We start from the raw sequence: 26,635 nt of genomic DNA, 5'->3' as shown, positions 1-26,635 counted from the left end.
CAATTCTGATAATCTAGGGCGCTGTGATACAAAAACGTTTGGGAACGACTGGTGTAGGTTCTTGTTGATGGGAAATAAATGGTGACTTCAGGTGAAAAACAAATATTATGTAAAAGCAAGATTTCAAACAATAAATGTCTTACGTTTATGTGAGCTGGGTCTGTTGTTTGTTTTGCAGTGGTTACCACCGTCTAAAAGAGGACGCCATACCCACAATATTTATGTTTTCAACAAAACTGCGGAGAACATCCAAAGTCAAGACCCAAAAAAAGAAAAATGCAAAGACTACAAAAACAAAAGGAAAAAGGAAAAAGTGAGTGCAGCTTTTATCTCAACCACTTAACGGACTACTATTTTTAAAAAATTTTTACAATTTTTATATTTTTTGTTTTAATTTGGCCAATAACATTTATTTTAGATGCACCACCCTGGAGTTTTGTCTAACAGACACACATAGCATTACTCACCAGTGGCTGTAGATCTCCCAGTGGCATAAATCTCCTGCTCTCTCTATCCATAGTTGTCCATTGTGGCATTACCCCTTCCCCTTATACAGAGGTCAGTAGAGCATGTGTAAGAGGAGAATGAGCAATATCTAGCTGCAGATGATTCCTGATCTGAAGTTCCCATCTTTACATTTATGTATACGGCACATGCTTTCCAAATAGCTGATCTCATGGTATTCTGGGGCACAAAATCGGCATGTGATGTCGGCAGTCACGGACCTCTACTTTACTGTACAGCCGGTAGAAAGGAAATCAGTTCTGCACATTTGCATAACATTCGCATGGGATGTCAACGCATCAGTGAAAGGCCGTCTGGCTGCGTTCTCATCCCATGTGACCGTGGCAGTTAAATGGTTATATGGAATCTTTGGCATACAGTATATAGATGTAAATTGTGTCAAATGTACTATTTAAGTTCTATCATATTAGTTACCAATCAATTGTTGCATTCCCCTTTAATTAAATTCAGTACCCCCACCCCACCTTTCCTGACATTTGGACCACTTTGAGGTACCTGGGTGTTAGACCTGGAAACAAGTAGATAACTCGAGGTACCTTTAGAATTTGCACAATGCTTGTACTCCTCATCCCCAGTACCTACTGAGAATACCCATACACTGTAATCTTCCTTTCATACAGTACAATATCTATACACTGGCTTATTCATTAACAGAGGAACCTGAACACTGCTCATATTACCCCCATCCTAAATGTTCACAATTATTTTTTTAGGTGTATGACACCAGATGAAACACAGCCCCCCTGTATATCGTGGGGTAAAAGACAACCCCCATCCTGAGCATATACACTGTAATGCATAGGCACAATAAAGTACACTTAGGGGTCTATTTACTAAGCCTTGGATGGAGATAAAGTCGACGGAGATAAAGTACCAGCCAATCAGCTCCTAACGGCCATGTCACAGGCTGGGTTTGAAAAATGACAGTTAGGAGCTGATTGGCTGGTACTTTATCTCCATCCACTTTACCTTCATTCAAGGCTTAGTAAAATAGACCACTAGGTCCCATCTGACGCAGGGCAACATAATGAAAATTACAATGTAAACATCCCCCCACATTCCTACCAGATATCTCCACATCATTTTCTCAATAAACCTCTTTGAAATCAAATATATTGTACAATGAATGAGGTACATTTTGACTAAACTAATGGTGGTACTCCCTCATCCGTCACAAGCATATTGTACTTTTCTCCTGATAAAACTTTATAATGATTTTAGAATGCCAAATATCTATATGCTGTGTAGCAAACAACAACAAAAAAAAACCCGGCAAGGACTATTTATCTCTCTTGTTCCATCATTTTTGCTGAACTTTGTTTCTTCTGTCTGGCATAGAATGTCACTGTCACAAGAATGGGATTGCCAGCAAATAAGGGCTGATGTGTTGCGACAGAACTCTTTCTACCTGTGCACCTTGTGTCTAGTGACACACACACAGTGAGGGATATTCAATTTTAAAAAATCAGTTGGGTGTCTGTTTTTTCCTATTTAATAGACAGGAAAAAACAGACACCCAACCGACTTTTTAAACATTTGAATTCCCCTTACTGTGTTTCCACCAAGTTGTCATTTATTGTTAGGGTTTAAGGAGCCCCACCCCCTAACCTGGCATCATGCTGCAGAGGACTGAAATAGAGTATTTTGGGCAGTGGCGGCTGCAGCACAGTCCAAAATTCAAATAGGGGGGAACACAACAACCTGCAATTTAAAACGTTGCCAAACATCGCCGGCTGGGACTCTCAGTTGGTGTGGCTCTCCTATTCGAATATTGAACTGTGCTGTAGCCCCACCTCTGGAGCTGCCACTGATTGTGGGCATATGTGAACAATTCTAAACCATTCGCATTGTGAATTTAGGTTGTTAAGCTCGGTAATACACAATTTATGTTTATGTCAAATAGTGGCTTTCATTGTCTTTAAATTAAAAAAACATAATCATAATGCATCGATATTACAAATGTTTGAGTTTTGTGCTTCACAAGCCCCCAAGTAATTCTTGTCCTCCCTATAGGGACTTTCTAACAAGCGATAATACTGCCCGATCGGAGAGCACCAATCCTTCTGACAACTTGTGTTTCGACAGCAGAAGGTACGACAGTGTACCCACACAAGATCTGGTTAACTTTCACGGACTGTGCCCTGAAAACATTGATATTCCAGGTGATTCTGCTCCAGCTGAAGGGGCCTTGGCAACCACCGTTGACCACCAGATACATCCAGAGACCACACTGGAAGATATGGAGGTTGCATCGGTGATAAATGGGCGCCTCTCAGACTTAGAATTGTCTCATGTACGGGAGGAGATGTCCTCTGGGATGTCTCTGAATACAGAACCTACTGGCCCCGCAGGAGAGGTGCATGAAACTCCCCGGCCAGTCTCTCCTTCAACATACATGATGCGTATCCCGCAGCCACCTGGAGCCTATATTCAAAATGAACACAGTTACCATGTTGGTAACGCGCTCCTGTGGAAGCGAAGGGCAGAGTCGGCGCTGGAGGCTCTGGCCAAGGTTCAGCGGCAGCTGGAGGCTTGCAGGCGGCGGGAACAACGTCTCCGTCTCCGAATCTCTGCTTTGCAGCAAGAACACATGCGGGAGAGACGGGCGCAAACAGATGTCAGAGAGAAACTGAAGGAGCATCTTCAAGTGTTTGAACTTCAGCTCATTAATGACTTTGTATAATTATCCAGAGTGTCTACCAACAGAGAGGGTGATGCAAAGACTGACTTTATATCCGCTCCATGTTTGGGTCCCCAGCTAACAATGTTCTGCTACACCTTCCTACCTGCAGAGATGGGGTTGTTCCTGGTCTTCAGTTTGCAGGACATCTTTGTAATTGTTTAATTTTTTTTATTTTCATTTTGTTTTTGAAAGCCTGTCTTGTTGCATAATTAAAGCTTGTATTAAGTGTAGTATAAAATACCTACTATGTTGCTGCAAGTTTGACTTAGTAAGACGCTTCGTTAAAGAATGACCGTCCAGTGACGATATAAATATATGTAATTGAGTTTTAGAATTTATTTTATTAGCCAAAAAAACAACTTTTTCATTTTAATACACTTTTCTTTATGATATTAATGTTACTTTTGTATATTAGGCCTTTTTAAAGGACCTCTGAATTTTCAATGCAAGTGGTTGTTATTAGAACTTAAGGATTTGGGGCATTTAACACAATGGGGCAGATGTATTAACCTGGAGAAGGCATAAGGAAGTGATAAACCAGTGATATGTGCAAGGTGATAAAGGCACCAGCCAATCAGATCCTAACTGTTAATTTACATATTGGAGCTGATTGGCTGGTGCCTTTAACACCTTGCACATATCACTGGTTTATCACTTCCTTATGCCTTCTCCAGGTTAATACATCTGCCCCAATGTTCCAATGCCCCATAGCATCGACAGCCATTGTAATATCTAAAGGTTGTTGTGGGATACATATGTCATTTTGGCGGTCAGAATGCTGACATACAGTATGACGACTGCATAATGTTTGCATAGTATCATGTAGACATTTTCACTATGTCAGCATTCATAAAATTCACCATTCTGCTGTTGACATTCTGAATGTTAACAGTGATATGGAATACATACTGTTATTGGTATACAGTTCTAGCCAACATACTAATGAAGGTAAGGCGCCATAACACAATTGTAATAAGCTTTTTATTTAAACTGTATTTAATTTCACACAGTTGGATTGTATAATTCTCTAAATTGCGTTCTGTAATCTATAAATTATTTACCAAGTTTTGATGAAATACAAAGTTCTACTTACCTAAAGTATAACTCATGTGTTTTGCCAGGTCACCCTGAAAGCTCTAATGGTCCATTTCTTTCATGCTACTACTCATGGCAGGGTTGTGGAAACTGTCCTCCATGGACGTCTCACTCTTATGGATAGGAAGTCCTTAGGGGAGGAGCACTGTCAACAGCATGTTAAGTATGCAGCACTGGTTCCAAAACTTTCTTGGTTCTGTTAGGCCTTCACAGTTTTTTTTTTCATGGCACTTCTAGGCCATGGGGGAGATTCAGTTGTGAGGTTCTGTCCTAATACAACACTGGTCATATGGCAGGAAAACCACTGTGGTTTTTGCTTGCAAGCAAACACAAGGTTGATTTTCCCACCATAATAATCCCCTTGGTGAGCAGGTGGAAGCCTGCACTTAATTCAATTTCCTCACAACAACGAGATTTATGGTAAGAACTTACCGTTGTTAAATCTCTTTCTGCGAGGTACACTGGGCTCCACAGGGAATGACATTGGGGGTGTAGAGTAGGATCTTGATCTGAGGCACCAACAGGCTCAAAGCTTTGACCTTCTTCCCAGAATGCCTAGCGTCGCCTCCTCTATAACCCCGCCTCCGTGCACAGGAGCTCAGTTTTTGTTAACCAGTCCAATGCAGTAGCAGGCAAAAGAGACGATAACTGTTAGTAGCCACATACACCACATTCTCACGACAGGAGAAAGTGTCAGCGGCTAATGCCATACCAACCCAAGGAAGCTATGTGCATCAGGGTGGGCGCCCTGTGGAGCCCAGTGTACCTCGCAGAAAGAGATTTAACAACGGTAAGTTCTTACCATAAATCTCGTTTTCTGCTGCGGGGTACACTGGGCTCCACAGGGAATGACATTGGGGATGTCCTAAAGCAGTTCCTTATGGGAGGGGATGCATTGTAGCGGGCACAAGAACCCGGCGTCAAAAAGAAGCATCTTGGGAGGCGGAAGTATCGAAGGCATAGAACCTTATGAACGTGAAGACCACGTAGTCGCCTTGCACAATTGTTCAAGGGTTGCACCATGGCAGGCCGCCCAAGAAAGTCCAACCGACCGAGTAAAATGGGCCTTTATGGTAACAGGAGCCTGTACATAAGCATGTGCAATCACCATTCTAATCCATCTGGCCAGGGTCTGCTTGTGAGCAGTTCAGCCCCGTTTGTGAAAACCAAACAGAACAAAGAGAGAATCCGACTTCCTGATGGAGGCAGCCTGTACCACATCCAAAGACCGCTGTTTGGAAGACAATTCAGGAGATGCAAAGGCCGGAACCACAATCTCCTGATTAAGGTGGAAAGAAGACACCACCTTAGGTAAATACCCGGGACGTGTTTTAAGAACCGCCCGATCACGGTGAAAAATCAGATATGGTGACCTACAAGACAAGCCACCCAGATTCGACACCCTTCTAGCAGAGGCAATAGCCAAAAGAAACAATACCTTAAGAGAAAGCCACTTAAGGTCTGCAGATACAAGAGGCTCAAACGAAGACCCTTGCAACGCCTCCAAAACCACCAAGTCTCAAGGGGCCACAGGCGGGATATAGGGAGGCTGAATCTGCAACACACCCTGAGTGAACGTATGTACATCAGGTAAAGTCGCAATTTTTCTCTGGAACCAAACCGACAAGGCAGAAAAATTAACCTTGATGGAGGCCAGACGAGGGCCCAAGTTCAGGCCCTGTTGGAGAAAGGCCTAAAGTTTGGCCGAACTAAACTTGTAAGCGTCATGATTGTTAGATGCGCACCAAGCAAAGTAAGAATTCCAGACCCTATGGTAAATCCGAGCGAAAGACGGTTTCCGGGCCTTCAACATGGTTTGAATGACCGCCTCAGAAAATACTTTGGCCCTCAAGACGGAAGCTTCAAGAGCCATTCCGTCAAAGCCAGCTGGGCTAAATCATGATATACACAGGGGCCCAGAACGAAGAGATCTGGGCGCTGTGGAAGTAGAAGAGGACGCTCTCGAGAGAGACCCTGAAGGTCTGAGAACCAATGCCGTTTGGGCCACGCGGGAGCGATCAGAAGTAGGATTCCTCCTTGCTTGAACTTCCTTATTACTCTGGGCAGGGGTGACACCGGAGGGAACACGTATGGCAGCCGAAAGTTCCATGGAATTGCTAGTGTGTCCACGAACGCTGCTCGAGGATCCCTTGTCCTTGCTCCGAAGACCGGAACTTCGTGATTGTGATGAGATGCCATCAGGTCCACATCGGCAAGGCCCCACCTGTCCACGAGGAGTTGAAACACTTCTGGATGGAGGCTCCACTCTCCGGCATGTATGTCCTGACGACTGAGAAAGTCCGCTTCCCAGTTTATTCGAGTGCCGCCTTGATGATTGATGTACGCCACCGTGGTGGCGTTGTCCGACTGTACTTGAACAGGTCTGTTCTGTATTAAATGCTGAGCCAAGTTCAGAGCATTGAACACCGCTCGCAGTTCCAGAATGTTTATCTGGAGGAGGGACTCCTCCTTGGTCCACCGACCCTGAAGGGAGTGTTGCTCCAACACCGCGCCCCAACCTCTCAGACTGGCATCTGTCGTCAGAAGGACCCAGTTGGAGATCCAGAAGGGACGACCCCTGCTCTATCGTTGGTCCTGAAGCCACCAGCTCAGTGACAGATGGACCTCCGGAGACAAGGAGATAATTTGAGACCTGATCCGGTGAGGCGGGCCGTCCCACTTGGCAAGAATCAGCTTCTGCAGAGGGCGGGAATGGAATTGAGCATACTCCACCATGTCGAAAGCCGTCACCATGAGACCTAGCACTTGCATTGCCGAATGTATAGACACTTGCGGACGAGATAGGAAGCATCGAATCCTGTCCTGAAGCTTCAGGACTTTCTCTTGAGACAAGGACAACCGCTGGTTGTGAGTGTCCAACAACGCCACTAGGTGCACCATGCTCTTAGCAGGGACCAGGGAAGATTTCTTCCAGATGATGAGCCACCCGTGGGCTTGCAGAAACTGGATAGTCCGATCCAGATGGCATACGTGAATTTTGGGGGAATTTGCCAGGATCATCAAGTCGTCCAGGTACGGTAGGATCCTGACCCCTTGACGGCGGAGTACAGCCGTCATTACCGCCATGACCTTGGTGAAAACTTGCGGAGCCGTGGTCAAACCAAAAGGTAATGCCCAAAATTGGTCATGGAGTTTGCCAACCGCAAACCTCAGGTACTGCTGCTGCGACACTGCAATGGAAATATGCAGGTAAGCATCCTGTATGTCCAGGGAGACCATATAATCCCCAGGTTCCAATGCCAGAACAATAGAGCGAAGAGTTTCCATAAGAAACTTGGAGACCCTCACAAATTTGTTCCAAGGACTTGAGGTTGAGAATGGGCTGGGAGGACCCATTCGGTTTCGGGACTAGGAACAGCGGTGAATAGTACCCCTTACCTCTCTGAGCCAGAGGCACCTGTACGGGATCAGTACTAAATGCCGCCGGCCGGAATCCCGGCGGTCGAAATACAGACGCCGGAATCCCGACCACACAATCCCGACGGGTGGCGAGCGGAACGCAGCCCCTTGCGGGCTCGCTTCGCTCGCCACGCTCGGCACACTATTATATTCTCCCTCTATGGGTGTCGTGGACACCCACGGAGGGAGAATATGTCGGGATTCCAGCGTCGGGATTTCGACCGCTGGGATTCCGGCCGGCGGCATCTTGACCGCATCCCACCTGTACTACCACTCCTGTGTTCAGGAGGGACTGTACCACCGATTGAAGAGTTTTTGCCTTCACCTGATCCGAAGGGATGTCTGTCAGGCAAAATCGATGAGGGGGGCGATTCTTGAAGGATACGGCGTAACCTCAAGTGATAACTTCCCGTACCCAGGCATCGGAAGTGGTCCTCAACCATTCCTGGGTAAACCCTAGAAGTCGGCCCTGCACCTGGGGATCCTCCAGAGGGAGGCCCGCTCCGTCATGCGGCAGGCTTGTCCGTTTCGGAAGTAGGCCCAGGCCTGCTTGGGTTTGGGCTTATTGAGTTTGGAAGTGTGAACCTGTTTCGGGTATGCCTGACCTTTTGTTTTCCCTGTAGGACGAAAGGGATACTCTTAAGCCTTTGGCACCAAAGGAGCAGTACTAGGTAGACATGCTGTTTTAGCAGTAGCTAAGTCAGCTACTATCTCTTGTTGAGGTCTTCTCCGAAAAGAATGTCTTCCTTAAAAGTGAGAACCTCCAGGGTTTTCTTAGAGTCCAGATCCACAGACCAGGACCGTAACCAGAGAATCCGGCGAACCAAAATGGATGTAGTAGAAGCCTTGGCCGCCAGAATACTGGCATCAGAAGCCGCCTCCTTAATATAATGAGACGCTGTGACAATATATGACAGACATTGTCTAGCATGATCAGAAGCATTGGAAGGCAACTCTGCCTCCAGCTCCTGTGCCCACGCTTCAACAGCCTCTGCAGCCCATGTCGATGCAATGGGCCTATGCGCAGCACCAGTTAGGGTGTAAATTGCCTTTAAACAACCCTCCACACGCTTATCCTTCAGTTCTTTCAGAGACGTGATGGTAGTTACAGGCAGAGCCGAGGATACTACCAGCCTCGCCACCTGCGAATCCACTGGCGGTGGTGTTTTCCAATTTTTACTTAGCTCCGCTGCAAGGGGGTAGCGAGCCAGCATCTTTTTGTGAGGCGTGAATTTCTTTCCTGGATTTTCCCAGGTCTCCTGACGTATGTCAACTAAATGGTCAGAATAAGGTAAAACTTGTTTAACCATTTTCTGACGTTTAAACCTGTCCGGTTTCTTAGGGGCAGCATCAGGCTTCAGGTCATCAGTAATTTGAAGAATGAGCATGATAGTCTCCAACAAGTCAGGGACATCCACCTGTGAATCAGCTTCCCCATCAGAAGCGTCAGGATCAGAGTCTGTGGGGTCAGTATAAATGCCATCCTCATCAGACGAGGTGTCTGGGACGTTGGTGGATTGTGAGGAAGTAATGGCCCGCTTAGAGGACCTCTTGGTCTTAGGCAGGCGAGGGTTAGACTTCGGAGTAGTCAGTGATTTGTTTAATTGCTGTAACTGAGCAGACAGTTGATCTGCCCATGGTGGGTTAACCGTGGGGACCATAAGCTGTTGTACCAGCACAGGAGGTCCCATAGGGGGCATTAGTCTAGTTACCAGCGTATTTAATAGCGTGCATATAGAAGAAGAAAATTGGGGCAATAGATGAAATTGGGAGACAGTGGGCGACATACATCCAAAGGCGGTGATAGGCACATATACAGAGAGACAAATGTACACATTAAAAATGAGAGAGAGGTTAACACACAGGGGATGGCAGACACAGAAGAGGAAGGGATTTACAAAGATGATATGACGAACATGGGTAGGGTGGTTCGGAGTTGGGTGGGTGCAAGGTTAGAGGGGTTATTAATTGAATTCAGACGAGAAACCTGGTGTGAGTGGATTCCCCTCTCTGTCCATGTAAAGTGATCACAGATTGGGTTTCATGGGTCCTGGCCAATAGAGGTTTCCCTCTTACTGTCAGTAATGGGCAGGTATTTCTCTTACGTCCTAGAGGATAATGGGGTTCCATTTAGTACCATGGGGTATAGACAGGTCCACTAGGAGTCATGGGCACTTTAAGAATTTGATAGTGTGTGCTGGCTCCTCCCTCTATGACCCTCCTACCAGACTAAGTTTAGAAAATGTGCCCGGAGGAGCCGGTCATGCTGTAGGAAGCTCCTGAAGAGTTTTCTGCATTTATTGTTCCGTTTGTTATTTTCAGGCAGGTCTGCATGGCACCAGCCTGCCTGCTTCATGGCACTTAGGGGTAAAATGGCCCAACCTCTTGAAGGGTTAATGGTCCCGTTCCCCGTTCTCTGCTGACAGGACACTAGCTCCTGAGGGAACTATTTGCAAGCCCCACCACGGCGAGCGTACATTCCCGCAGCATGCCGCCACCCCTAACAGAGCCAGAAGAATAAAGAGTGGTGAGTACTAAGCCGCCGTCCCGGTTAGCGGGTCGTCGGCCATTATGGCAGCATGAGGGTACGGAGACGAACGGCTTCTAACCGGGGCGGAATGCGTCTCCAGACTCAGTACGCAACTGTGTCTCAATACACTATACACAGTACCCACACTGGCAAAAACAGCCTTAAAACGGATCTCACTCCAATTTAAGCACTAGATTACCTCAGCAGTATAAAAAAGCGGGAAGACAGCGTGCCATTGAAGGGGTGGGGCTTCACTATGAGAGGATTCAGCAGCTCACCAGCGCCATTTTCCCTCTGCAGTGGACACAGACGCTGACTGACAGGGAAGCACAGCTCCTCCAGAGTGACTCCAGTTTACTTCAGAGGTACCAGGGGGTCATAGCAGGGGGAAGCGATTACTAGCGTACTAAGTCCCCAATCTGGGTACTTAGTCTGCGACCCGGCTAAGCTTGGCATTAGCGATAAGGGCGCTGTGTGCTGGCTCCACTAGAAGGGCTCTTTGTGGGTTAATTGTGCTTTTAACCTTTCCTCTGTGTGTGTGTGTGTGTGTGTGTGTGTGTGTGTGTGTGTGTGTGTGTGTACTGTCACATTTACAAATGTCAGGCAAAGAGTGTGTTTCATGTACGGCAGAGTGTTCCTCTTCCCCAGGGGGCTCCCTACTGTGTACTCAGTGTAGTGCACCTTCCCAGGTTAGCGGGGCTGAACCAGCATGGCTGGATTACATTAAAGGAATGATTCCACTATTTTTAATAAATTGTCCCGCAATGAGAGACGCAATACTTAAAGAGTTTATGAACAGAGACTTAGTCCCCAAACCGGCGTCTCAGGCCCCTACCGTTTGTCCACAAAAGTGAACTCTGGCCCATGTCCTGCAGTCTGACGCTGAAGGGTCAGACATGAAGGAGGGGGAGGTGGATACAGAAGGGGGGGATGCTGCTCTGTCACAGGGAATAGCAGCTCTTATAGAAACAATCAGAGATGTTCTGAAAATCCCTGATAAGATGACAGAGGAGTGTGAGGAATCTTATTTTAGTGTAAAAAAAGAAGTCCTGTGTCAAAGAAATTGAATACCCATGGGTTAATCCTGATAGAAAATTTCAAATCCCAAAAAGGTTATTCTCATCTTTTCCCTTTCCTCCTGAGGATAGGAAAAAATGGGAACATCCACCGATAGTGGATGCATCAGTGTCCAGGCTGTCACGGAAAATAGTATTGCCTGTCCCTGGTGCAGCCACCCTTGTACACAGCTGCTGGGGTGGACCAGAGACCCACTATTGTATGTGCGTGAATTACAAAAGCCATTGCTAAATGGTCAGGTAACCTAATTGAGGGGTTAGAGTCCTTACCTAGGGGTGAGATTGTTTTACTCCTGCAATATATACAGGACTCTGCGAACTTCATGGTGGAAGCCATAAAAGAGATAGGCTTGCTTAATGCACGCACCACGGCTATGGCAGTGTCAGCATGCAGGGGCTTGTGGCTATGCCAGTGGACTGCTGATGTGGACTCCAGGAAAGGCGTGGAAGGTCTACCATTCACAGGAGAGGCCTTATTTGGAGACGAACTAGACAAATGGATCTCCAAAGCTACTGCGGGTAAGTCTACATATCTTCCTTCCGCAGCACCCCCAGCCAGGAAAGCTTACTCGGCTTCAAATTTACAGTCCTTTCAGGCGGCCAAGTTTAAGGGCAAATCCAGAGGTGCTTCTACAGCCACCAGAGGCGCAAGAGACAAACCAGCAACTGCCGTTCTCAGGAACAGAGCTCAGTCTCTGCTTCCTCAAAGCCTTCAGCATGATTGTGGACTGTGATGCCTGGAAGACTGGCAGGTGGGAGCCCGGCTAAAATTCTTCAGTCACATCTGGACAAGTTGTGCCAGGATCCCTGGGTCATAGATCTTATTTCCCAGGGTCACAGATTGGAGTTCCAAGAGCTCCCACCTCACAGATTCTTCAAATCAGGCTTACCAGTTTCACAAGAGGCAAGTATAACTTTACAGGACGCCATTCAAAAACTGGTACTGACTCAGGTCATTGTCCCAGTTCCACGTTGTCAGCAAAACAAGGGGTACAATTCCAACTTGTTTGTAGTACCGAAACCGGACTGTTCGCTAAGGCCGATTCTGAACCTCAAATTGTTGAACCTGTACTTAGAAGTGTTCAAATTCAAGATGGAGTCTCTGAGAGTGGTGATCTCAGGTCTAGAGGAGGGGGAATTCCTAGTGTCTCTGGATATCAAGGATGTGTACCTTCACATTCCGATGTGGCCGCATCATCAGACTTATCTATGGTTTGCACTGCAGAACTGTCACTACCAGTTCCAGGCCCTGCCATTTGGTCTCTCCACGGCACCGAGGGTGTTTACCAAGGTGATGGCAGAGATGATGTTTCTTCTCTGCAAAAAGGGAGTGAACATAATTCCGTACCTGGACAATTTTCTGATAAAGAAGCCGTCCAGGGAGAGGTTGCTGGACAGCATTGGTCTTTCAACCAGACTTCTCCAGGATTACGGGTGGATTCTGAACCTTTCAAAATCTCACCTAGAGCTGACATGGAGGCTTCTATTCCTGGGAATGATACTGGACACGGAGTCGCAGAATGTGTTCCTTCCATTGGAAAAGGCATTAGTAATCCAGTCAATGGTTTGGGATGTCCTGAAGCCAACCCGGATATTGATGCATCTATGCATTCGCCTTCTGGGGAAAATGGAGGTCTCTTACGAGGCGCGTCAATATGGAAGGTTTCACGCAAGACCCTTCCAACTCAGTCTGTTGGACAAATGGTCTGGACAGCATCTTCACATGCACCGGAGGATCCGTCTGTCACCAAAAGCCAGGATCTCTCTTCTGTGGTGGCTACAGATTTCTCACCTCGTTGTGGGTCGGAGGTTCGGTATTCAGAATTGGATTCTGTTAACCACAGATGCAAGCCTCAGAGGTTGGGGAGCAGTCACCCAGGAAGTGCATTTTCAAGGAAGATGGTCAAGTCAGGAAGTCGTTCTTCCAATCAACATTCTGGAACTCAGGACCATATACAACGCCCTCCTGCAGGCCACATATCTTCTTCAAGATCAGGCTATTCAGGTCCAGTAGGACAATGTGACTGCAGTAACGTACATAAACCGACAGGGAGGAACGAAAAGCAGAGAAGCAATATCAGAGGTGTCAAGAATTTTTCTCTGGACAGAAAAACACGCTGTGGCGTTGTCAGCGGTCTTCATTCCGGGAGTAGACAACTGGGAAGCAGACTTCCTCAGCAGACATGACCTGCACCCGCGGGAGTGGGGCCTTCACCCGGAAGTGTTCAGGTGCTTGACACGTCAGTGGGGATATCCACAAATCGCATTATGCGCTCTCGTCTCCACAAGAAGCTCAAGCGGTATTGTTCCATGTCAATAGACCCACAGGCAGTGGCGGTAGATACTCTGACGACTCCATGGGTCTATCAGATGGTGTACGTGTTTCCTCCACTTCCTCTGATCCCAAGAATTCTCAAAAGACTAAAAAGGAAAAAGGTTCAAGCAATACTCATTGCTCTGGATTGTCCAAGAAGGGCCTGGTATGCGGACCTTCTGGAGATGCTTCTCGAAGATCCGTGGCCTCTACGTCTTCGCGAGGATCTTCTGCAACAGGGCCGTTCGTCTATCAAGACTTACGCGGCTACGTTTGACGGCATGTCAGTTGAACGGCTGATTCTAGCCAGGAGAGGGATCCCTGACCAGGTTATTCCGACTATGATCCAAGCAGGAAGGGGCTAATGTCAAAACATTAACACCGTATTTGGAAGAAATAAGTTTCTTGGTGAGAGCAGAAATTATTCTGCGGTGGAACTTCATCTGGGACGTTTCCTGCTTTTCTGCAGGCAAGTGTTGGTGTGGGCCTCCGGCTGGGCTCTATCAAAGTCCAGATTTTGGCCTTATCCATTTTCTTTTTAGAAACAATTGGCTTCTCTACCTGAGGTCCAGACTTTCTTGAAAGGTGTTCTGCACATCCAACTTCCCTTTGTGTCCCCAACGGCACCTTGGGATCTTAATTTGGTGCTGCAGTTCCTCCAATCGGACGTGTTTGAACCATGACCGAAAGTAGACATAAAATATCTTACGTGGAAGGCCGTCACACTGTTGGCCTTAGCTTCGGCGAGGCGTGTGTCGGAGCTGGGTGCGTTGTCTGACAAGAGCCCCTATTTAATTTTCCATGAGGCTAGAGCTGAACTCGGTACTCGTCAGAAATTTCTTCCTAAAGTGGTGTCGGCGTTTCACATCAACCAACCTATTGTGGTTCCAGTGGTTACTGACATCTCTACTACTTCAAAGTCTTTGGATGTGGTGAGGGCTTTGAAGGTGTATGTGAAGAGAACAGCTCGTCACAGGAAATCGAACGCACTGTTTGTTCTTTATGATCCCAATAAGATTGGTTGTCCTGCTTCTAAGCAGGCAATTGCACGCTGGATCAGGCTCGCTATCAAGCATGCTTATTCCACGGCAGGCCTGCCATTTCCAAGATCTGTACAGTCCCACTCTACTAGGTCGGTGGGTTCTTCTTGGGCGGCTGCCCTTGGTGTCTCGGCTTTACAGCTCGGCCGAGCAGCTACATGGTCGGGTTGGAACATGTTTGCTAAGTTCTACAAGTTCGGTACTTTGACCAAACTGAAAGTCCTCAGAGGTCAATCAGTTCTGCAGGAACCTCAGCACTCTCCCACCCGTTTTGGGAGCTTTGGTACTTCCCATGGTACTAAATGCAACCCCAGTATCCATTTAGAAAATAGGATTTTAATTACCTACCAGTAAATCCTTTTCTCGTAGTCCGTAGAGGATACTGGGCGCCTGCCTGGTGCTTCGTTCTTCCTGCACTGTTACTTGGTTAAGTAATGTTGGTTCAGCTGTTACTGTTCCTGTTTCCAGTTTGGTTAGCTTGGCTTTCCTCTTGTTGTGTGTGCTGGTTTGGAATCTCACCACTATCCTTTTTATATCCTTCTCTCAAAGTATGTCCAGCTCCTCGGGCACAGTTTCCTAGACTGAGTCTGGTAGGAGGGGTATAGAGGGAGGAGCCAGCCCACACTATCAAATTCTTAAAGTGCCCATAGCTCCTGGTGGACCCATCTATACCCCATGGTACTAAATGGAGCCCCAGTATCCTCTATGGACTACGAGAAAAGGATTTACTGGTAGGTAATTAAAATCCTATTTTTGTTGCCATTTCCAGGTCCTACCAGCGGCCCTGGAACCATTTACTGCTGTGTATGCTTCAACACGCTACGGACACACCTCCTGACTGGCGTTGGTTGACCCCTGCTGGTCACTGGACCAGGTTCTGCACTTGAGCGCGTAGAGGGTGGAGTTTAGAGACGCTGGGCTCAACCCAAGGCAAGCGGAGAACGGAACTACAAGTGTCGAATTCCTGTTGGTTGCAAGATGAAAGGCAGTTGTCTTGAAGGCAAACTGTTTATTGCTCAAAATGTCTTAGAGAAGATCCTTCCCCTTTACAAGCATTGCTCAGAGGGTACAGCATACAAGATGTTTACAGCAGCACACTCTCTTCTCAGTCAGAAGAGATCTCTCAAACTCTGGGCTCACAGCTCTCTTTATATAGTCAGAAGACACAATAGCATGGCGAAATCCTTCCCCATATACTGTACCTTTTGGGATTCGTATATTAATCAGACCAGATATCTTACAACACATAAATACAGATTACATTTCAAAAGGGGCAACCCAATTTCCTTCCTCCTCGCATACAGTATATCTGTAACAAATGTACAGCAAAACATTGTGGCTGATTCATTTCAGTGTGATGTACAGATATTTCTCTTACATCCTAGAGGATGCTGGGGTTCACATTAGTACCATGGGGTATAGACGGGTCCACTAGGAGCCATGGCACTTTTAGAGTTTAATTGTGTGGGCTGGCTCCTCCCTCTGTGCCCCTCCTACCAGACCCAGTTAAGAAAATGTGCCCGGAGGAGCCGATCACAGCTAGGGGAGCTCCTAGAGCCTCTTTAGTTTTATTTTTTCTAAGAGTAACTTAGGCACAGGTAGGCTGCTGGCAACAGCCTCCCTGCTTTGAGGGACTTAGGGGGGGGAGTCGTGTCCAACCCTGAGAGGTTAATGGCCACTATCTCCGCTGACAGGACACTGAGCTCCAGAGGGTGATGATCGTTAGCCGCCCAAGGTGACCGCTCACTGCCGCAGCATGCCGCCACCCCCTAACAGAGCCAGAAGTTTCCAGTGGTGAGTGTGTCACTGGCGACCTGACGGGCGGGGAGCCGGTGTGAATGGTGGCAACAGGGTGGGAGCGCAGTACCGATACTGCGCTCCGGAAGGTTCAGCGGTACAGCAGGTTCGGCGCTATGAGGGGTGCCCTGGGCCAGCGCAAATACCCTTACACTGGTCACTCAGGCTATCAGGGACTCCGGTAAACACTGCTAGCATAATACCTCAGGCCAGTATAAAATTTGAAATAGTGCGGGAAGACGCGCCATGTTTGGGGGCGGAGCTGCTCTTCAGAGTGGACCCAGCAGCTCACCAGCACCATTTTCTCCCTGCAGATCCATTTCCAGCGACGTTGACAGGGAGCAATGTCCCTCCACACAACTCCTGCTATCTTGTGCAGTACCGGGGGATTGTAGAAGGGGGGGTAAGGGTACACAGTTGGTGCCAGGCAATTCTTATATAACTGTCTCTGGGGCGCTGGCTCCAAACTCTCTCTCTCTGAAGGTACTTGGGGGAAACTGTCTGACATTTTCCTGTGTGTGTGTATATGCAAATTCTCACATAACCATGTCCAGGGACTCTGGGGCAGATGTATTAACCTGGAGAAGGCATAAGGAAGTGATAAACCAGTGATATGTGCAAGGTGATAAAAGCACCAGCCAATCAGCTCCAATATGTAAATTAACAGTTAGGATCTGATTGGCTGGTGCCTTTATCACCTTGCACATATCACTAGTTTATCACTTCCTTATGCCTTCTCCAGGATTATACATCTGCCCCTCTGTGTCTTATGCTACAGAGGAGGTATTTTCTCCAGAGGAATCCACTCCATGTACCCAGGAATGTAATATCATGTCTCAGGCTTCTGTATCTGAGCCACATTGGCTGGCTTCCATTAAGGGAATGTTATCTCAGATTTCTACTATGGTAGCCCATACTGAGACTGAAACTCAGGTTTTAAGGAAGTCAATGGAAGTTTGGTCGGGTTCTGTTCCCTTTACTTCAAAATCCCCTAGCATAAACCCAAAAGAAACGTGCATTTGCCCAGATTATGCAAGCTGACACGGATACCGACTCTGACATGGCAGACGGTGATGGGGATGTGCTGAGGGGGGCGGCATCCCTTGCAAAGGGGGTGCAGCTCATAATTGAGGCCATTAGGGATGTGTTACACATTACTGACACACAACCTGAGCAGGTTGAGGAGGCTTTCTTCACAGACAATAAGAAACCTCGCTAACCTTCCCTGCGTCTAAAGAATTAAACACATTATTTGAAAAGTCCTGTGAAACCCTGGAGAAAAAATTCCAGATCCAAAAAGGGTTCTGGTTGCTTTTCCCTTCTCTGAGGATAGGAAAAAATGGGAAAACCCACCCATAGTTGACGCATCTGTCTCCAGACTGTCTAAAAAGGTGGTTTTACCTGTCCCTGGATCTACCACGTAATAGAACCGGCTGATCGTAAGCTTGACACTACGCTCAAATCCATATACACTGCTTCAGGAGTGGCATTAAGGCCCACTATTGCCTGTGCATGGATTTCTAAATCCATAGTAAAGTGGTCAGGCACATTACTAGAGGACTTAGATACGATGGATAGAAGTGACATTGAACTGTTTTTACGTAACATACAGGATTCTGCGGGTTTCATGGTGGAGTCCATGAAGGACCTGGGTACTCTGAATGCAAGGATATCTTCCATGGCTGTCTCAGCACGCAGGGGAATCTGGCTACGCCGATGGTCGGCAGACGTGGAATCCAGGAGAAGTGTGGAGAACCTACCCTTCACAGGTCAGGCTCTATTTGGGGAAGTGTTGGATGTGTGGATTTCCACGGCAAACGCGGGTAAGTCGATTTTTCTTCCCTTCGGTGCTCCTTCTACGAAGAAACCCTTTTTTTTCGCATTTGGAAAAAATATGTGTCTTGGTGTGAGTCCAAGAAGTTTCCTACGGTGGAGTTTCAACTTGGACGGTTTCTCCTCTTCCTACAAGCAGGTGTAGATATGGGCCTGCGTTCGGGATCCATAAAGGTCCAGATTTCAGCTTTATCCATTTTCTTCCAGATACAATTGGCTTCCCTCCCTGAGGTTCAGACTTTTTTGAAAGGGGTTCTGCACATCCAGCCTCCCTTTGTGGCACCAACGGCACCCTGGGATCTTAACATGGTGTTGCATTTCCTGCAATCAGATTGGTTTGAACCTTTGCAGGAGGCTGAGTTCAAGTTTCTCACGTGGAAGGCTGTCACATTGTTGGCCTTAGCTTCTGCTCGACATGTGTCGGAATTGGGGGATTTATCCTGTAAAAGCCCCTGCTTAATCTTCCATGAAGATAGGGCTGAGCTGAGGACGCGTCAGCAGTTCCTTCCAAAAGTTGTGTCAGCTTTTCATATCAACCAACCTATTGTGGTGCCAGTAGCTTCAGACTCTTCGATTACTTCAAAGTCCTTGGATGTTGTGAGGGCTTTGAAGATCTATGTGAAGAGGACTGCTCGTCACAGGAAATCAGACTCTTTGTTTGTCCTTTATGATCCCAAGAAAATTGGGTGACCTGCTTCTAAGCAGATGATTTCTCGCTGGATCAGGTTAACTATTCAGCATGCATATTCTACGGCAGGATTACCGTGTCCAAAATCTGTTAAGGTACACTCTACTCGTAAGGTGGGTTCTTCCTGGGCGGCGGCCTGGTGGGTCTCGGCTTTACAACTTTGCTGAGCGGCTACTTGGTCAAGGTTGAACACGTTTGCTAAGTTCTACAAGTTCGATACTTTGGCCTCTGAGGACCTAAAGTTTGGTCAATCAGTTCTGCAGGAGCCTCCGCGCTCTCCCTCCCGTACTGGGAGCTTTGGTACATCCCCATGGTACTAATGTGAACTACAGCATCCTCTAGGACGTAAGAGAAAATAGGATTTTATTTCCCTACCGGTAAATCCTTTTCTCGTAGTCCGTAGAGGATGCTGGGCGCCCGCCCAGCGCTTCGTTATCCTGCTGTGGTTACTTGGTTCAGTACTGCTTTGTTTTTAGTTACGTACTGCGTTGTTACTTGGTTCAGTAATGTTATTCATCTTTTGCTGAGTTTTCAAGCTAGTTAGCTTGGTTTGCCTTGTTTGTGTGAGCTGGTGTGAATCTCGCCACTGTCTGTGTAAAATCCTTCTCCCGAAGTTGTCTGTCTCCTCAGGCACAGTTTCTAGACTGGGTCTGGTAGGAGGGGCATAGAGGGAGGAGCCAGCCCACACTATTAAACTCTTAAAGTGCCCATGGCTCCTAGTGGACCCATCTATACCCCATGGTACTAATGTGGACCCCAGCATCCTCTACGGACTACAAGAAAAGGATTTACCGGTAGGTAATTAAAATCCTATTTTCTCCCGACTTAGAATATTTGCGTGCATCACGGGAGTTCAAGTGCCTTGTTTGACTTGTTTTCTCTTACGTCCTAGAGGATGCTGGGGACTCCGTAAGGACCATGGGGTATAGACGGGCTCCGCAGGAGACATGGGCACTATAAAGAACTTTAGAATGGGTGTGCACTGGCTCCTCCCTCTATGCCCCTCCTCCAGACCTCAGTTAGTTCCTGTGCCCAGAGGAGACTGGGTGCATTACAGGGAGCTCTCCTGAGTTTCTCTGAAAAAATAATTTTGTTAGGTTTTTTATTTTTCAGGGAGCACTGCTGGCAACAGGCTCCCTGCATCGTGGGACTGAGGAGAGAGAAGCCGACCTACTTAACTGATAGGCTCTGCTTCTTAGGCTATTGGACACCATTAGCTCCAGAGGGAGTCGGAATGCAGGTCTCCCCTCGCCGTTCGTCCCAGAGCCGGAAGACAGAAGCCGGGTGAGTATAAGAAGAAAGAAAACTTCAAAGGCGGCAGAAGACTTCAGATCTTCCCTGAGGTACCGCTGCGCGCCATTGCTCCCACACACAGCACACACTGCAGGCACTGATGGGTGCAGGGCGGGCGCGCTGGGCAGCAATATAAACCTCTAGGACTGGCAAATACATATATATAGGCTGCGGAGGCAGTAGAGATAAAAATCCTCCGCCAGTATTACAAAATTGAGCGGGACCGAAGCCCGCCGCTGCAGGGGGCGGAGCTTGATTCCACAGCACTAACCAGCGCCATTTTCTCCACAGAGCACTGCATAGAAGCTGGCTCCCCGGACTCTCCCCTGCTGAACACGGTGACACAGGGCAGAAAAGGGGGGCATTTGTAAGGCGCAGTGAGTGTATTATACTGATAATTATTTATAACAGCGCTATATTATCTGGGAATTTGTTTCCAGTGTCAGTTGGCGCTGGGTGTGTGCTGGCATACTCTCTCTCGGTCTCTCCAAAGGGCCTTATTGGGGAACTGTCTCCATATAAATATATCCCTGTGTGTGTGGGGGTGTCGGTACGAGTGTGTCGGCATGTCTGAAGCGGAAGGCTCATCTAAGGAGGAAGTGGAGCACATGAAGATTGGTGTATCCGTCGGCAACGCCGACACCTGATTGGTTGGACATGTGGAATGTTTTTTTTTTTTTAAATCAAGTAGTTTTTATTGAGTTTTATGTCACAAACAAACAAAACAAAACATCAACATTGAAATTTAACTGTAACATTAACAGTTGCCATCAATAAACCGATTTTTTCAATCACATTTTGGTGTGCGTGTTATTTCTTATCATATATAATTACATATATATATCCATGACGAGGAGTATCCATAGTTTTACAATGTCGCTCATGTGCTTAATACTTGCTCGCCCAGCCCTGCGCCACCCCAGCGGCCCCACATCTCCGTAAATCGAGAGGTGGAACCCCGTATTTTATACATATGTCTCTCATGGCGAATTACCTCGTTCACCAACGCCCTCCAGTGCTCCACCCTAGGTATATCAGCAGAGAACCAGACCCTAGCAATAACCACCTTAGCTAGCGTTGTGAGACACAGGACATATTTGTACAGCAAAACAGAGTGCGTCTCCTCCAAATCTAGCCCAAATAAACATATGCCAGGATCTAATGTAGGAAGGGACGGTGCTGTCATGACCACATCACACCAAACTCTATGCCAGAAAAGGGAAATCTCAGGGCAGTCCCACAATAAGTGCCAAAATCCGGCATCAGCTGCCTGACACCTGGGGCAGTTAGAATCTTCCCTAAGACCAGCCCTCTGCATAATAACCGGAGTGCGATAGGCCCTGTGTAGAATGTAGAAGAAAACCTGCTTATACCTTATACATGGCGTAGTGTATTTAAGTGAACTCATAATCTGGAGCCACTGCTCTTGGGACAATTGCCCCAAATCAGTCTCCCATTTAGTACGGAGATTATTTAATAGATCGGGATAGCTATTGTTATTTAAAGCAGCATATATGGTAGACACCTTCCCCCTCTGGCTCATAGAAGCAAGCAGCGTCTTAACAGGTGAGTCAGCAATCGATGGTGGGCCGTGAGGGAATTGGGTCTGTACGGCATGTCTAAGCCGAAAGTATCGGAACATAACTGTGTTAGGCACATCAAATTCGATCTTCAGTTGCTGAAATGACTTCAGCACTCCACCGTGGTATAGCTGACCCAGTGCCACGACTCCCCTATCAATCCATATGTTATCTAGCGACATCTCATATAGCTCAGGGTATGCACTATTGAACCACAGTGGGGTACAGGTATCATGTCCCTCCCAGTCATATAAAGTGTGCGCATAACGCCAGATAAGCAAGGCTTGACGCAACAAGGGAGGCATGCCAGACGTTGAGAGACCAGAAAGGAGAAGCTGAAGAGGAGAGAGAGAGAAAGCAGGAGAGCACTCCGTCCGCTCAGCCAGAAACCCCCTCATCGTATCCCCCAGAGAGTCCCCGGTCCATTCACTCAGATGGGCCAGCTGAGTGGCCACATAGTATAGTCTGAGATCTGGGAGGCCTGCCCCGCCGGACATCTGAGATCTGCATAATGTTCTGATAGAGACCCGCGCCGGCCTACCACTCCATATAAATGAGGATAGAACTCCCTCAATAACAGTAAAGATCTTCTTGGGAAGGTAGACCGGGGAATTCTGTAGAGCATAGAGAAACTTTGGCTGCATCACCATTTTAAATAAATTGACCCTACCCAGGACAGACAGCGGTAATTTTTTCCAGCTATGTGCCTTCTCTTTAAATGTCGCTAGTATGGGGTCAATATTTTGGGCCATATAGCTACGCGCCATAGGAGTAATCCAGATGCCTAGATATTTGAATCGCAGTGTCCATTGCAAAGGATACGCCCCCTGTGTGTTTTCGGGGAGAAGGCCTGACAATGTTAAATTCTTTTGTCGTATAAACAACCCTTTATGAAGTCTAAGAACACTGTACGCTGTTTACTTAAGAAGTACCGTAAAGGTACGCTAGTTGCGTAACGATCGCTCAGCCGTAGGCGAGACGCTCAAGCGTCACGTTCGCTCACGGCCCAGAGATCACAGGACAGCACGTTATTGGCTATGACTAGAGTAATGATTCGCTATGGCGTAGCGGACGCTCGAGACCACGAGGAGATCACCAGCGGCGCAGACGCTCACAACGCTATACCTTTATGTCTAAACCTTTTATCAATGAAATACACAGAATACCTTAATGTGAATACAGGGTGTAAGTGCAACCTTGTGTAACCTGACTAACTACAAAGCTGCTTGAGCGTCACCGACGCTCAAGTGAACACTTAAAACTATAGGAAATACACAGATACTGGTTTAGGGTCCAAAGCCTATTAACTGTATTATATCTAATATACTTGTAAAAGAGAATCACAGTACAAATGATACACTACAATATAACAGATACTTCCTAACCAAAATACGATACTATCTAATACAATACAATACTAGTCTAGGGGAGATGTGAGAGAAAAGAGAAGGGAGAGAGAGAGAGATATGGAGAGAGATGAGAGAAATTGGCTTGCAGTAAGACAATGATCACGGAGAGAAACTTACGCACAAAGGGTATGATCGCATGCGCCTCGATATCCAGCTCCCGATTATCAGCAAGAAAACCGTTGATGAGAGTGAAGTTGGATATGGTCGGCCTGCCTATTTATGCCCCACACACAATGCAATCTCATAGTCCCTACAATCCCATTGTCCATTGGACGAAGGAATTCGGCCCTGCATCATAACAAAAGGTCATAGGTTGATTCATACAGGTGGGCTGTGACGATTTCCAACAGCTCAGGTGGGTGGGAAACTGGGTTTCCCGCCGCATACCTGAGTATGAGTAAATAATAGAAATGGACATAAACTTCTTATGTCTATAACTATCCGCACGAGCGATTAATACGCTCCAAACCAACACCGGAATATTGTTAATTAAATACTCTTCCGATGGGTACCAAACACTGCTGTATGACTCCTGTTAGACCCTTCGTACAATACAAAGAGGGATTCCTTCGTTCAGGGACATTCTATATTAACCAAACTTTCAGAAACTATCAAAGGGATCATGATCTATAAACTACATTAATTATGAAAATGTGTAACGAATGAGTCGCACGCTACGACTACATACTCTTTACCGTAAATACGCATACCGAGTGCGAGCGAGTGCACACAGTAGCGGGTATGCGCCTTCACGGGAAAGCGCACGCATGCGCAGCGCGTACCAGGGCGAGGTGCAAATATGGCAATGTGTATAGAAACATTTTTCTGACTTTGACAGTCCACCCTTTGGCAGTCAATAATAACTGCCACCTTCTAAAACATTTCAAAAGGAGAAAAATGTAAGTCAGGGGTTAATTGATTTCCATGGTGGGGTAAGGAAGAAGAGTGGAGTAGGTGTGAAGAGGGTATGACCCAGTGAGAAAGCAGAAGCATGTGTGTATGAGTCCATGTTTGGAGGGTCATGTATCATCGTGCCGTACGTGTGGTAAATCAAGCTTCGAGGTATTGCGAAGTATACATTTGAATTCCTTCTTATCCCGTACTAAGGGTCTGTGGAATGGCTGCCAAACTCTACCGAGCTCATTTCGGCTGTGGTTGTAACAAAATGGGGATGCACATTTTAGTTGATGATACATGGATGGGGGAGGTATGTGGTTGCTGATATCTGTGCCTGTATTCCCTATCGTCTATGTGTGTCATTACCTGAGGGTTGTAGAGATGAAGATAAAGAACACTTATGGAAAATGCAATGATATTCTATGTCAGGGAAATGTACATCTGTTGTTGAAGTTTTGTTCGGTATCTGTTGAGAGTCGTCTTCTTTGCGCTGTATTGCTCCTTGGGCATGAGCAAATAGCTTTGTCAGTGCCATCAGATTTACAAAAATGTTGGGCTAGCGTGAGTTTAAAAATACTAGGGAAACTGGGGATCCATGGCAAAGTTCATCAAGTGTCCATATCATAGGTTGTCAAAACTTCATCTTTGGTGCTTGTCTGTTGTCTGTATAGCGTCTCGTCAACTTCCTCATCCAAGGGGGTCTTTGTATCTTGGAGAAAAGCAGAAAAACAGGTGAAAGAAACGGACCGTATAATCGCATTTTCCTTACATCATGGTTTCTATCATTGGGTCATAAATCAAATCCAGGTTAATTACAGTTTCCTCACTCCTCAAGCTCATCACTTTTGTACTTTGTTTGCACCTCATTAAAGCCTGCCCGCATCTAAATATCAATCCAATAGATATAACAACACCTAAAATACATAGGAGAAACTTTCCAACATCCATTATGACTCCTTGAGCCCAGTCTCCTAAACCGGAGAACCAATTTCGCGGGTTCAACCATGACACCCAACCAGTCAGCTCATTACCTACAGCAGCAAGGGTGAGATTGTGTTTTCGACGAAATTCCCACTTTAATTGGAGAATATCGTCCATCTTTTGGTCTATGACCTCTACCGGATCCTCGGTGCTATTTGTGATATACGTGCAACACTTTATGCCGTACTGTGTTGCCAATGTAACACAATATCCGCCTGTTACTGCTGTAAGATAATTAAGAACCATCCTATGCTGAACTAGTTCTGTTTTGTAGGCTTGAAGTTCTCTTCCAGTGTATCTAAACGTGTCATCATACATTTCAGTGATATTATCTAACAAATTGGCGAGTGCGGAAATGTATCTATAATTCATCACTCCTCGAGCGGTGCGAGTGAAATCTAACGCTACCAGAACCTGAATCCCGGTGGATTCATGGATAAGATCAGAGGCCGGATGCTCTAACCTTTCTGACAGTTGTCTTTTAACTCGGTGCTCGTAATGAGTGTGAGTATAAGGAGCTTGGGCACCACGGTGTATGTCCTTCATTTTGTCATGTGTAACAGTCATCACTTCAGGCAATACTTTTCCAATATAACACAATCCTTCAGAGTTTGGGGCAAGCCACTTGTACGCCTTTCTCCCGCATATGAAATATGCGTCATCGGGGAGAACATATGGGACGGAGAAGGACATGACCATGTTACAAACCTTCCAGGTGAAATCTCCTGACCCTAATTCTTCCATCTGCTTAATGCACGTATCAGTTTGTACGATATGTGCACAGTATCCTGGTGATACTTCTCCAACTCTAGTAATTCTATTTCCTAAGGTATATCGATACCGGAAAGATTTTCCTCTACTGGCTATGTGGCGTACAAGCTCTGTATCTGTAGGCATTCTATCTGCTCTGTGTGAAAAGGTCATGGTAAGGTTGCTCCATGACACTTCCCAATTTCCCGGCTTACGGGGATTGGAGATATTAAAACATAAGAGGGACCTATCCACATGGTATTGGTGGAGCTTCAAACTAGGAGGGCTGGAGATGTTAAACCTCCGGTCCACCGGTCTCCCACCACTTAGCTCAAGTACCTCCCCTAACGTTAAAGGAAATGGTACTAGCCCTGATTTGCTATGACCCTGAGGTACTTGAGAGCATACCCAACAATCTGTTTGGTTTAATACGTTACCCACTAAGGAGTGATAGTCACTCAATGGATGCCGGTCCATATGGATATTAAAACTGGATTGGCATTTCTTTATGCATCCATCTTCAACCAGATTATCACAGAGCCTACAGATACAGTTTTCTTCAGCTAACAATCCGTCACAATTTCTTCTATGATCAATGCTATCGGATCGCTTTCTGATACTCGCCTTTGCTTGTTGGTTAGGTTGATCCTGGAAAACTACGCCTCCATCATCATAATCGGAACCCATTCCAGAACCTCTCTCGACCTCCATGGTACTCTCGCCG

General features: G+C 46.7%; 1 protein-coding gene across 4 annotated transcripts in view; it reads left to right on the top strand.

The window, feature by feature from the left end:
• THAP7 (THAP domain containing 7) overlaps window positions 1-3,459 on the top strand; it is a 162,742-nt gene extending 159,283 nt beyond the window's left edge. For all 4 annotated transcript variants that reach the window (XM_063943328.1, XM_063943330.1, XM_063943329.1 and 1 more), the window contains exons 6-7: window positions 179-313; window positions 2,539-3,459. In XM_063943328.1, coding sequence (XP_063799398.1) covers window positions 179-313; window positions 2,539-3,208 — 805 coding nt within the window. In that variant the 3' untranslated portion in view covers window positions 3,209-3,459. The remainder of the gene's footprint in view (window positions 1-178; window positions 314-2,538) is intronic.
• The last annotated feature ends 23,176 nt before the right edge of the window (window positions 3,460-26,635 follow it).

This window comes from Pseudophryne corroboree, chromosome 10 (genome assembly GCF_028390025.1).
Source record: "Pseudophryne corroboree isolate aPseCor3 chromosome 10, aPseCor3.hap2, whole genome shotgun sequence".
NCBI lineage: Eukaryota > Metazoa > Chordata > Amphibia > Anura > Myobatrachidae > Pseudophryne > Pseudophryne corroboree.
This window is presented reverse-complemented; position numbering and strand designations above follow the sequence as displayed.